Source organism: Rhamphochromis longiceps, linkage group LG2 (assembly GCF_057381845.1).
Source record: "Rhamphochromis longiceps isolate RC_006_pf linkage group LG2, R_longiceps_female_GT1.1, whole genome shotgun sequence".
In the NCBI taxonomy this organism is placed as follows: Eukaryota; Metazoa; Chordata; class Actinopteri; order Cichliformes; family Cichlidae; genus Rhamphochromis; species Rhamphochromis longiceps.
The window spans coordinates 5,942,451-5,956,620 of record NC_140558.1 but is presented as its reverse complement, the minus strand read 5'-3'; the positions used below and the strand labels follow the sequence as shown (position 1 = coordinate 5,956,620).

The 14,170-nt window shown below is 44.3% G+C and overlaps 1 protein-coding gene across 9 annotated transcripts in view; it reads left to right on the top strand.

Moving 5' to 3' along the window:
- The window catches only part of LOC146676871 (teneurin-3), a 146,000-nt gene that overhangs the window by 124,612 nt on the left and 7,218 nt on the right, over positions 1 to 14,170 (top strand). For all 9 annotated transcript variants that reach the window (XM_085415828.1, XM_085415834.1, XM_085415819.1 and 6 more), the window contains 4 exons: positions 10,018 to 10,895; positions 11,841 to 12,016; positions 12,426 to 12,661; positions 13,338 to 13,634. In XM_085415828.1, the coding sequence (XP_085271954.1) occupies positions 10,018 to 10,895; positions 11,841 to 12,016; positions 12,426 to 12,661; positions 13,338 to 13,634 (1,587 nt within the window). The remainder of the gene's footprint in view (positions 1 to 10,017; positions 10,896 to 11,840; positions 12,017 to 12,425; positions 12,662 to 13,337; positions 13,635 to 14,170) is intronic.

Genomic DNA, 14,170 nt, shown 5'->3' with positions numbered 1-14,170 from the left:
TATGAAAATACAGGCATTCACATCCTCTTCTATACCCTGCTTCTGCAGAAAGTGAATTCTGAAGCGAACTACATAAGCAGCCCGAGATGTGAATAGAAGAGTTTTTAGAGAACCAGTAAGCAGCAGATTGGCAAAGCTAATGGTTCAGGAAACAACTTTGTGGGTCCATGACACTGTCCATAATAGAGTCCTTTGAATTTGACCTGTCTACTGTTAGTGGTTTCTTGCAAGCCAGCCCAAAGTGTTTTCTTCTTGTTCCTTTTAACTAACCAGATTTACATTTTGATTAGATTCCTAATGTTTTAATCTAGACCGGCTTACAAAAAGGCAGAGTACAAGGCTACAAACCAAACATGGCAATGGAAATTATCTACATTCACAACCAAAATAACTCCAAGAACAGATATCGCAAGTGGTGTCCTATTAAGAGGTTAGATAATAAGAGAAACACATTTGAGTTTGGGAGAAAATAAAATGGCGTTTAAGGCAACTTAAGAACATTTTTAACATAAACAGAAGAGAAAGCAATCAGTGTTTGTGTACACGCGTGGGTGGTGAACATGAAGCGGGTGAACATAAAAGAACATGGGGACAAAGGATTAAACTTGTCACTTTTTGCTAATTAACCAAGTCATTTGGTGTAAGCCAGTAAAAACATGGTTTTGGCGAGACTGTGTGATCTTCAGGCATCCAAGCTAGAGAAGTGGCTCAGTGCAGTTTTACTTCAGGCAGCCTCAAAGGCATCATGTTTTATTATTAATCACCCTGTGGAAAAGCACAATTCAGGAGTGTTTTGACAGTTTTAATGACACTGTCAAGTGTTCCTCTGACTGTGAGGTGTCCACACTTGAAAAAGACCAGACTTTGAATTTCACTCAACTTTATTTAGACCAACTAGTTTGATAGCTGGTAGGTAGCAGCAGGTAAAAAACCTTTCAACACAAAAATAAAGAACATTTCATTAACCATTCAGATAAATTACACAGAAGACAGATGAAATAACAAAATACACTTCAGTAAAGCCATTTACCATGTGGTTAACTGTGTTAATTTAACTGTGGTTCTTAAATAAATATACACAATGTATCTTCTTTGCATTTAACACTTTTTTATAAACAATTGTATTTTAAAGTATACATTTTAGAGTTCACAAACATTTTAATAGACTTTAACTAAGGATTTTCTTTACAAAGAATTATTTTCTTTAAATCAAAACCAAACATTTATTCACTAGTTTTACGATCCACCCAAGGATTTGGGGTAACTATTTTTAATATTAATTAACATAAATATGTGGGAACACTAACTGCACAAACAATTTATTCAAACTTAAACATTCATTTTTGTCAATATAATTAAACTTAAATGCAGCAACTATTTCCCTAAGCGTAAAACATTTGCACAACTGAGCTTCCACAGTCCCAGATATATCTGCAAAAGCAAAATGTGAACTCAAGAGCTTACCGATAGCCTGTCTTGTTCAAAGTCTTCCTCACAGTGGAAAAGTGCTTTGTTTGCCGTCCTCTCAGTATGTTGCACCCGGGTCAAATGACTGCTGCATGCATTTAAAGGTTTACTCGGCACGCCCACCCTTGATTGCTCTAATGTGGCTCACCTGGCAGGGCGGCGCACACCAGGCCGTGCTTAGTTGTTGATTGCACCCAAGGTCTAATCAGCGGCCATGGGTAAGCAGCAGCACCGAACAGGTAGAGGGCAGGAGGAGGAAAAGAGGAATAACAGCCACACCTACTAGGTCAGCGCGACACCTCCCACTCGATCTTTGCTCAGCACTGTCTGGAAAGATCGCACTCAGGTGGGCTGGTCCCTCGCTTGATCTTCCACCGGTAAAAGGACCACAAGACGCCGGATGTCCTGATGTAAGGTGGTGCCCAGCTCAGGACTTGTGGTAGCGGGTTTTGGACTCTTGATCGCAATGCTGGAACTTGGAGTAACCCTCACATGCACATCTCGAACGATCCCTTTAGAATCAGGATTCACGCTGATGACTTTTGCGAGTCTGAACTGCCCTCTAAGGGCATTTTGGTCGCAGAGCCAAACTATGTCTCCAACAGCAATGTTTCTCTCTGCAGTATGCCATTTACTGCGGATGAACAGGTTTGGTCCAGCGAGTTGGCTCCAGGACCTCCAGAAGTTGTTGACTATGGTTTGTATTTCCTTCAGCCTTTTGAAAGGATAATTTGTGAAGTCAACAGTTTTGAAGTCCCCACTTTGTGTGGCTCGACCAAGCAACAGATTATTCGACGTGATGTAGTCAATGCGATCTTCTCGGCTCTGAAATCTGGCATCAATGGGTCTCTCATTTGCAAGGTTGGCGGCTAGCTGGAGTGCTGTCAGAAACTCACTAAAGGTAAGAGCCTCTGTATTGCCGAGAGTATGGAGGGCTCTCTTGGTAACTCTGACAGCAGCTTCGGCGGCCCCATTTCGGTGAGGTGAGTCAGCGGGAAGAATCTTCCATGCCCAGATGGTCTCATTTTTGGCAGAGTATTCTTCAAGCGACTCCTTGTTTTGTCGTCTCAGGTAAGCATACATTTCTTCCAAGACAGGTTTGGCGCCGACAAAGTTTGTGCCAGGATCTGACCAGATTTTCCGGGGATGGCCTCGGACAGAAGTGAACCTCTGGTAGGCAAGCAGGAAGCTCTCTGTTGATAGTGTGCTCGCTAGTTCGACATGAATGGCTCGGCTTGCCATACAGCAAAACACAACTCCCCAAACTTTCATGGTCACTCTTCTCTTGACATCATCCCTCACATGATAGGGTCCAAACAGGTCAACAGATGTAAATTCGAATGGTGCAGCAGGATTTGACCTCTCTTCAGGTAAGTCCCCCATTACTTGCTTGCAGGTTCTTGCCTTTGCCTTCTTGCAGATGATGCACTGGTCAACGACCTTTTGGGCAATAATTCTTCCTCTGACAACCCAAGCCTTCATTCTCATCCGCAGTAAGGTTTCTGCCACTCCGCCATGTCCCTCGCTGTGTGCTTCTCTGGCAAGGAGGGTGGATAGCCAGGCTTGGAATGGTAGAAGGGGAACGGCTTTGCGGTCTTTTTTGAAGGTTTGGATTCTGCCACCACAAACTAGAAGTCCACTTGTTTGGTCTCTGTAAACGACTAGTCTGTCTGTTGTGGTGCTTGGGAAGTTGACGCCCTCTTGTGCTGCTAGGCAAAGGTCTCGAAAAGCATCTTGTCTCTCGCAGACTGTGAGGACACCCGAAGATGGTACTACCTCCCACTTTTCTTGGTCTCTGGTCTTGGATCTCATGAACTTTTTGGCAACCCTCCAGACCCACGCCACGGTCCCAATCAGCCTTCTCAGGTTGCTGAATCCCCTTTCATTGATTAGCTGTTGGGATGCTACTCCTGCCAGTGGCCTTCTTGACTCTACGTGTACTGAGTCCTGAGCCGCCTTGATGTGCATTCTGGTAAGGACCGCAACAAAAGTCTTTTTCTGTAGCTTTGTGACCGTTTCTCGAGCTTGGGCAGCGACTTCTCCGGCGGATTTCTTCAGCCACTCATCTTCAGGAAGTTGGAGAAACTTTGGACCCGACTGCCACTCGGAGTCCTCGGTTAGGGCATTCGGACTGGCCCCTCTGGTGAGGATGTCTGCAATGTTTGCTGACCCAGGAATCCACCACCAATCCTGGGCATCAGTGCTACTCTGGATTTCACCAACGCGGTTTGCGAAGAAGGTCTGGAAACCGTAGCTCTCACGCTGGATTGCACCCAAGACGGTCTGGCTGTCAACGAGGTGGTACCATTTTTTGACCTGGATTCTGCAGTGTCTCTGGAAGTAGGTCTTCAGACGGGCAGCAAAGACTGCGCCACACATCTCTGCTTTAACAGGATCGCCTTTGTGATTGAGAGGCGTCAGTTTGGCTTTGGACTCTACTAGTCTCACAATGACACTATGGCTGCAGCTCCAGCGAAGGTACATCACTGCACCATATGCATGTTCACTGCCATCAGAGAACGTGATGGCACTGGGCTCTGCACAAGGATCTGGTGGAGTCAGGGCTCTAGTGAAATGCAGTTTCTTCAGGTCAGCATACTCTTCCAGAAGCTTTATAGCGTCTTCTTGGAGACCTTCAGACAAGGCTGCGTCCCATGTGTCTTCGAGGCAGTGCTTTACTTTTGCTTCTTGGAAAGCTCTCCTTACCAGGATGGCACCCTTTTGTTTGACGGGAGTCACTAGACCGAGTGGGTCGTATAGGCCGGAGACTTGGCTTAGCAGTTCTCGCCTGGTGAGTGGATCAGGTGTTTGCTCTCTGACTTCTTCTCTGAGCAGGTCTTGACCAAGGCGCATTTTCCTCCTTTTCTTTGAGAAGTTCACTGCGACCATGACATGAAGCTTGTCATCATTGATGGTGTAGCCAAGGCCAAGGGCTTTGTTGTCATCTTCCGTCAGCTGGTTTGGCAGGATCATAGTCTTTGGCTCTGATCGAGGCAACTCTTTCTTTGACTCCTCCCTCCCACTTTGACTGGAGTAGACCCAAGGCTTCATGTAGAATCCTCCAGCTCTCAGGATGTGCTCGATGTTGGCTGTTAGGCGTCTCAAATGGTCGAGGTCATTGTGTGATGTCAGGATGTCATCGACATAAGCATCTTCTTCCAGCACACGTTTCTCCTCTGTGAAGTGACTGAATGAAGGTAGGTTTGCAGTTTCTCTCATGGCGACTTGGGCTATGCAACCAGCAGGTTTGTCTCCAATGTTGACTCTTGTTATGGCATAGTCTTCTATGTCTGCATCTTCTGTGTCACGCCACAAGAATCTGTGCAAGTGGACTTCTCGATCTTCCAGCCAGACGGAGTTGTACATCTTGCGGACGTCACCAAGGGCGGCGTAGACACCAGCTCGGAACCTCAGCAGGACAGCTCTTATCGGGTTCAGGACATCAGGACCTTTGATGAGGATGTCATTCAGGCTGAGGCCTCTGTACTTCTGGCTGCTGTTCCACACCAACCTCACTGGGGTAGAGACAGAGTGTGGATTTGGCGCGATGAGGTGGCTTATATACCATACTGGCCCAGTCCAACTCTGCAGGACTTCTTTGGACAGCTTCACTGCAGCTCTGCGGTTTACCATCTCATGAACTTGTGCAGCATAGGCCTTCTTCCATTCAGGTTCTTTAGATAGCTTCATCTCGGTTCTGATGAATGTTGCTTCTACTGCTTTCCTGTTATTTGGCAAGGTTGCTGGATCTTCTACCCATGGGTATTTAGCATGCCAATGCGGTTCACTGTTGTGGGCATCTCCAGTTGAGTAAGTCAGGCCATTCCTCACGATCTCCATCTCCCTCTCTTCTGCAAGCGTCATTTCTTTACCCCCTGGCTGGCAGCTCCCACAACGACACCCTCCACATCTCGGCTGGCAAGCGGCTCCGATGCTTTCCCACCTCCACCACTTCAGAAAGTCTCTGCTGCTGGTAGCTGTGGTGGATAGAGTCTCAGGGTGATCAGGGTGCTGACAGGAAGCTAGGTCTTTAGTGAACTCTTGGTACTTGAATGCAGCAGCTCTCATTGATCTTGCGAAGTGAGTTTTGGAGGTGTGGGCCATCAAAGTGACTTCCTCAAAGAGGTCTGGATGCGTGCCCCCGATTGTTTTGCCAAGTGGACCGTCCCAGAGAACCAGGTCACCGATGGAACGGATCTTTTGGGGCACCAGCTGGCCTTCTTTATGGCTGATTAGAAGCTGGATCTCTCTGGGTCTGATGAGGTCTTGGGGAGGGATGTCAGGGAAGATCTTCTGTAGCTTTTGAGGTGGAACATGTCTTGTCACTTCAGCAATCTTGTCAAGACCATAGCAAACTAACTGGTGAGGCTTTAAAGTTCCTCTTGAGGTGTTGACACGGATCTTGAGAAGGTAGCGCTTGGTTGCCACAGACACCTTCATACCTCCGATACCCTGGATGACAAGCATGACGTCTTCACTGCGAAGGTTGAGCTTACTTGCGGCTTTATGGGTTATGTAGTTTGTGTCAGATGCTAGATCAATTAGTGTCCCAATTCTCTGCCCATCACTGGCGATGACGTCAAGGAGCATCAGGATCACAGGGTACTCTTTTAGACCAGTCTCCTCCAGTAGACCTCTCTCTGCTGCCATGGAGTTGAAGGCTCGTGATGAGACGTTGCAGAAAGCTTTCCGACACTCCTGCGCTAGCTCTGGCGATAGTTTAGAGATGAACTCTTCTTGAACCTCTGTATACCTCCTCCCCTCAGCTCTCGCCGGACCAGACTTGGGCCTTTGTGATAAGGGTCGTGGCAAGGGACAAAGAAGGTAATGATGCTGGTCTTTGCACTCTGGTTTTCCACACAGGTAAGTAGTCTTTCTGCAGGGTTCATCGTGGATCTCGAGGCATCTCTTGCAGGCTCCAAGTTGCTGCACTGCATCCTCTTTCTCCTGTAACTTTGTGTTGGTTCGAAACCGTCTGCAGATGTAGAGCTTTCTCTTGTGCTTTGGGTCCCCACAGATGATGCAGCCTGCTGGATCAGTACTGGATTTAACTGACTTGGTACGGGCGTACTTTACTGGGAACTTTATTCTCTCCTTGGCAGGGTCGATGTCTCTCAGCTGGTCTAACTGCTCGTAGATGGACTCTTGAGATTGGAGGTATGCGAGCAGCTTGTCAAACCGGTTCTGATGAGTCACAGCATTCTTTGGATCAGCAGCGTGGGTAAGCCAGTCTTTCTTTAGGGACTCAGGCAGCTTGCTTTCAGTAGACTTTATTACCAAGAGGTTCTTTATGGCATTTGCTTCATCCAGCTCACTCAAATCATAGAGGGCCTTTTCAACTGCGTGGATAAGCTCTATAATTCTTCTAGGCTGGTTGCTACGGACAGGAGGGATAGCTTGAAGCTCCTCAATGATTTCAATGGCGATGGTGGCTTGATTTCCATAGCGGTTCTCGAGGACTCTGAAGATCTCATCGGCTGAGGTGTATGTGGACAGGCGCAGATCTTTGGCCACTTTATCATCGAGGCTATCAAGAAGTTGGAATTTCTTTACTTCCACGGACCCGGTTGGTTCACCTTGCTTTTGCAGAGCCTCCCATTCCTTCCACCATCTGTAGAACTCACGCTGGCTGCCGGTGAACTTTGGTAAAGCTGTGGCTTTCAATTTTATGGCTGCGACCGAGGCTGCGTTGTGGACTGTGACAACTGCTTGGTCGGCATCTCTTTTAATCCTCTCTGCTTTGATAACGGCGGCCTTCCCCGACACCAGCTTTGGAAGGCAGGTTTCGAGCTCCATCAGTCGACGATCACAATCTCGCCTCTCAGCAGGTGGCGCCCAGCGGTTCCATGTCTGGTGTGCCTGCTTAGCTTTCTTCACCAGTTCTTCTAGATGGCGGAGCATAAAATCATATGCCTCCAGGGGTGTATCTGAGTGGATGTGACGTTCTCACACGCCATTTCTGCTGATTTTAGAGCAAGGGTCAGTTCTTTTTCACCATATGATGTCCACAGTGTCTCTCTGATCAGGTGCTTCACCTCCTTCAACTTCTGCTCACATTCTTTCTCCGTTTTTTCGACGTCTGCTCTCTGTTGGCCCATCAGCTCCGGTGTGCCCTCTGCTTCACACTGCGTGATGTAGGCGGCTTCAAGCTCCTCGTTCGCGTCAATCACTTTGGAGCCCTCTACTGTGAGTCTCTTGAAGGAATCCTGCAGCTCCTCTACAGACATATCCATGTGGGTCCTTATTATATGGTTGGTGAGTCTGGAAAACAGTCTCTTTGCAGTGGTTCGCTCTATTTTCAGCTCTTCGAGTGACTTGGACTCAGCCATTCTGTTTTCTCGGTTGTTGATTGGACAGGCAAACGGTGTGCAATTTCCTCCAGGCCCCCAGGTGGAGTCTTCTCCGTCTTTGCGGTGAGCTTTTGTGGAGTCTTCACTGGTCAAGGCCGGTTTCTCTACTGGCCAGGCCGGTTTTTTACTGTCAAGTGTTCCTCTGACTGTGAGGTGTCCACACTTGAAAAAGACCAGACTTTGAATTTCACTCAACTTTATTTAGACCAACTAGTTTGATAGCTGGTAGGTAGCAGCAGGTAAAAAAACCTTTCAACACAAAAATAAAGAACATTTCATTAACCATTCAGATAAATTACACAGAAGACAGATGAAATAACAAAATACACTTCAGTAAAGCCATTTACCATGTGGTTAACTGTGTTAATTTAACTGTGGTTCTTAAATAAATATACACAATGTGTCTTCTTTGCATTTAACACTTTTTTATAAACAATTGTATTTTAAAGTATACATTTTAGAGTTCACAAACATTTTAATAGACTTTAACTAAGGATTTTCTTTACAAAGAATTATTTTCTTTAAATCAAAACCAAACATTTATTCACTAGTTTTACGATCCACCCAAGGATTTGGGGTAACTATTTTTAATATTAATTAACATAAATATGTGGGAACACTAACTGCACAAACAATTTATTCAAACTTAAACATTCATTTTTGTCAATATAATTAAACTTAAATGCAGCAACTATTTCCCTAAGCGTAAAACATTTGCACAACTGAGCTTCCATAGTCCCAGATACATCTGCAAAAGCAAAATGTGAACTCAAGAGCTTACCGATAGCCTGTCTTGTTCAAAGTCTTCCTCACAGTGGAAAAGTGCTTTGTTTGCCGTCCTCTCAGTATGTTGCACCCGGGTCAAATGACTGCTGCATGCATTTAAAGGTTTACTCGGCACGCCCACCCTTGATTGCTCTAATGTGGCTCACCTGGCAGGGCGGCGCACACCAGGCCGTGCTTAGTTGTTGATTGCACCCAAGGTCTAATCAGCGGCCATGGGTAAGCAGCAGCACCGAACAGGTAGAGGGCAGGAGGAGGAAAAGAGGAATAACAGCCACACCTACTAGGTCAGCGCGACAGACACAGTTATGTATTTGAAGGCCAGACCAGTCATTTGTGCTGTTATAAATAAGCTTTTTATTCAATGACACATTTCTGACAAGGAGACTGTAATGGCTGGCTGTGGTTTTACAGTAGTTTTTGGATCATTATATATACCTATTATTATTGCAAGACATGGTTAATAATGATGTCACTTTAAATGTATGAATTATTTTTTAATTTTATTTATATTTAATCTGCTATATTAAATTCATTACCCAGTCCCAGGTTGAAGAGCTCAGAGCTAATGTTATATCCCTTAGGTATTCATTCTCCTGGCCCATTAATATCATATGGTTTGTTCCAAGTTTGGGGGGAAAAAAAATAATAGAATGAGAGCTAATCCTTCCTGCATCAGCGATATATCTTAAAATCATCACCAAAAAGCTGATTAAAAAAGTATATTTCAGCTGTGTAGATCTAAAACCCTTTATGGGAAAACGAGGTGATGTTACTGTGTGCTGAATGCAAAGGGGTGTCACATAACTACAGAATTGCACAAATGTATTTTCTGCTAGGACATCATTCTTTTTGGACAATACCAACCATGTAAACTTAAAATTCGTTTTACAGAACAGTACTTAATGTCCACATGTAACTCAGTTTAAGAGGCTCATCAGATTTGCTTGACAGATGGTCAAATATTTTCAGAAATGCCCTTCCCCTACATCTTTTCACCATCGATTTATGCACTGCTGTGTCTGTGCAACTTTCTGAGACTGACAATCCGCTGTTCAAAGCTAACTGTTTGAAGGTCAGAAAGAGGTCGGGGCTTCAACTCCTTTTTATCTAAGTCTTCATTCTTGGTACAACTTCTGCTCCTAATTAGAACAGACTCGAGAACTTTTTTATTTAGTGTGTGTGTGTTGGCATACCAAGAATTCTTTGTGGCTTCAATCTGCTCCTGACACATACTGTGAAAAACACACATCATAAAGTGCATTCTTATATACAAAAGAAATATAATTACTATGGTAAGAGCAAGGAAGTAACACTATAAATGTCAATGGAGAGAAATTGTCTGAAAATGTATACTGATGTACTGACGGGTAACATTGTCATTAAATGGGCTAATCTACTGATACCTGTATTTCAGGTGATTTTGGAGTGGCCCACAGACCTAGCAGTTAGCCCAATGGACAACTCGCTGTATGTTCTGGACAACAATATAGTGCTGCGCATTTCAGAAAATGGTCAAGTCAGCATTGCAGCTGGCCGACCTAACCACTGCCCATTGGCTGGACTGGAGCGGGGAGTGGCTGGTGGTCAGAGGGCACAATTAACCCCTCTAGAATCCGCTGTTTCCATTGCCATATCTTACCATGGTACCATCTACGTAGCAGAGACAGATGAGCGAAAGATGAGCAGGATCCGGAAGGTTTCTGTGGATGGTGAGATAACGCATTTGGCCGGGGCTCCCTCCGACTGCGATTGCAAAAATGATGCCAACTGCGACTGTTACCAGACAGGGGATGGTTATGCCAAAGATGCAAGGCTCAATGCTCCATCTTCTTTAGTGGCAGCTCCAGATGGAACACTCTACGTGGCAGACCTGGGCAACATCCGCATCCGGGCCATCTCTAGAAACGGGCCAACTTCCAGTGCCAATACATACGAAGTGGCTTCCCCTGATGCCCAGGAGCTGTATGTGTTTGACAGCAATGGTACCCACCAACACACTGCAAGCTTGCTGACTGGTGACTTGAAATATACTTTCAGCTACAGCACAGAGAATGACATCACAGCTGTTACTGACAGCAGTGGCAACACTCTGAGAATTCGTAGGGATCCCAATCGCATGCCGGTGCGTATCGTCGCACCTGATAACCAGGTGATCTGGATGACCATGAGCACCAACGGTGGATTGAAGACACTCACAGCACAGGGTCAGGAGCTGGTACTTCTTACATACCATGGCAATAATGGGCTGCTGGCTACAAAGACATCAGAGATTGGCTGGACAACATTCTACGAGTACGTATGATAGCAATTGGCAAGAACATTTTGTGGAAACCTTTCTGTGATTGCTATATTGAGTTGGGTTGCTTTTAATTAAGCTTTCAGAATATGGAAACAGCCCATAATTATGATTACACACAGTTGTGCAGTACATCATGAGGTAAAAGACAAGTATGTTTGCCACATATGTTCTTGAATGTGTGTAATGCTGTGCATGGTCTCTCTCGTCTCACAGCTTAGTACAACTTTACTCTATAATTGGGAACCACAGTTACCTGCGAACTGCTTTAGGGTGCACATTTAATTGAAATCTAATTATAAAATTTGCCTCAGATAGCAAAATAGCCTAGTTTGACTTCAGTATCTCATTGCAAATTAAGTGTTTTATTCTTTTACTGAACCGTGTTTAATGATGTTGTAGGTGACAGTAGTGATGGTGACATTAGTGTGTTGGGTTAACAGGCACACTTTAAAAGCAAAATGACCTGCACTGTATTTCATTATTTATTATTCCATAATGACCGGGCTTTGTTTTGGTAGCATGGGCTACCAGAGATTGATTTTCTTTCTCCCTTGTCTAATTTGCTGTCATGTCACATTATGCCATGAATGATATCCTCACTACAACTAAAAAAGCAGAATTCAGTTAAGATTATAATGGCACATCAATCATCCAAATAATTGAATTCATTACAAGTCTCTGTAATTTTTTTTATATGAACGTGATAGCTGATGAGATGTGTCACTCTCCCATATTAAATATTTGGATTTTGCCTAGGGTTTATACAGACATGCCTCCACTTATGCTCAGGAAATTGAACATGTGACATTTTAATTACAAGAAAGTCGATGGTTTTACTCAACGAGTATAAAAGAGCTGATAATTGAATGCACTGTGGCACTATGAGAGCCCTCATACATATCAATGCTTTGTCATTCGATGTTCTTTTTGTCAACCAGCTATGACAGTGAAGGACGCCTAATGAATGTGACGTTTCCCACTGGAATGGTGAATAACTTGTACACGGACCTATACAGCGCTTTGACGGTGGATATTGAAAGCTCCATGACAGAGGAGGAAATCAGCATCACAACAAATACCTCAATTGTCCGTGCCTTCTACACTTTGGCTCAGGGTAAGGCCTCGAATCGCATCATCCCAGCTCAGTTGGCTATTTTGTAAGTTGTTATTTGTCATTGTTCCAGGGGTCGGCGGGGCCATGTTGAGTAAGCTGAAGTCGTGTATCATTACGAAAGCCTGACAGACGACAGTGTAAATGATTACTCTCTCAGTGTGTGGGTTTGGGTGTCAGGGAGATGTATCAACCTTGTAACTAAGTGGTTTCTGCGCTCCGCCTGAGCCAGATGGCCCAGTTATTTTAGCACGTCATCCATGATCGTTCTTCATTTTAAAATGTACTAATTTGAAATGCTAAGAACTTGTAGCATCTTCACAGACAACCATTGATCAACCCAGAAGACTGTTAGCATCAGTTCCAGTGTGTAACTGCCTCAAAAGTTTCACTTTTTGTCTACTATCAACAGACCAGTGTAGAAGTAGCTACCAAGTGGGGTATGACAATTCGCTCAGGATTACCTATGCCAACGGGATGGACACCCACTACCAGACAGAGCCCCACATCCTGGCAGGCGCTGCCAACCCGACTGTAGCCAGACGCAACATGAGCTTGCCAGGGGAGAGTGGGCAAAACTTGGTAGAGTGGCGCTTCCGCAAAGAACAAGCCAGAGGGAAAGTTATCGTGTTTGGACGCAAGCTGAGGGTATGTTAAGGTTTTTCTTTAACTTTTTTTCCCTTGTAGCACATTTAGATAATCCAACCAACTTACTTATGCAAAATCCAGATCAAACTGTCCAAATTCATATTGGTGGCTGTCTCTGTCCTTATTATAACCTTGGAAAATATTTCTGCACTCTTTTCCTTCAATAGAGATTTATCAGTCACAACATTTACCCTGATGTAGAGGGTTATCAATATTCTAGTACTGTACATGACTCCTCCTTTTCTTACTCCTGCTTCCTAGAATCTGACACGGGTCTTATGATTTAAGGCACTTCATGAACTTAACTTGGGTGGTTACTTTGGCTCACGGTAATTTTTTGTCTCCACTGAATTTAGGAGGTTGTGATTTAAGTGTACCTGAACGATCGCCAAAGTGTCTCTCAGTTTAATGAGCCTCGTGAAGGAGGTGTTAATCTTTGTGACAACTGTAGTAAAAAAAAAAATCTATGAATACAGTTTAAAGAGCCATCCTGACAAAGACCAGTGATATCAAATCAAAGTATTTGTTCTTAAATTTGTAATGTTGTATAATCAGTCCTCATTTGTTATTTTCAAGCATCAAAACTATATTATCACTAGTTTTAGGAGAAGTTTTATTTATTTTGAATTTTTTGGTCTAACCCAATTTTAACTTGATTTTTTTTTCACCCCCACAGGTGAACGGACGGAACATTCTTTCCGTTGATTATGATCGCACCCTAAGGACAGAGAAAATTTATGATGACCACAGGAAGTTCCTCTTAAAGATTATTTATGACACCGCAGGACATCCAGTTCTCTGGGTACCCAGCAGTAAGCTGCTGCCAGTTAATGTCAGTCGCACAAGCAGTGGGCAGATCAGTGCCCTGCAGAGAGGTCCTACCACTGAGAGGCTTGAGTATGATAGCCAAGGCCGCCTGATTTCCAGGGTGTTTGCTGATGGGAAGATATGGAGCTACACCTACCTAGAGCAGGTAAGAAAATAACATGACTAGAAGAAGCAATATGTAAGATGCATTGTACAGCAGGCTCATCTGCATATATCACTACAGGGCGAGTCAAGCCCCTAACATAACATTATTTTACAAGAAAAATCAGCTACAATTTGCCAAGTACCAGAGCTTATTATAGAGGGACTAGGCAATGACTTTGTCGTTTATAAGCTTTAGAATTAAAAATGTCCAGTTGGTTTCCCTGCACAGGACAATCTGGCATGTCCATCTGTAACTACCATCCTATAACTCAACCCAGTCATCAAAATTCTGGGAGCAAAAAGACATGAAATGACTTAGTGATACTGCATTCTGGATACAGTCAATATGCAATAAAACAGTATACTCTTTAAATTGCTGTCTGTCTTACCGAGGTTCCACCAGTGAAAAAAATGCTGGGAGGCAATATTTATGTTTAATATTGTCCACAGTCTCTACAGTAGCAGTAACAAAATATGTACACTATTCCAAGGCCAGTGCTCAATTTTGCAATGTTAAAGAAGTTATCTAGAAATCAC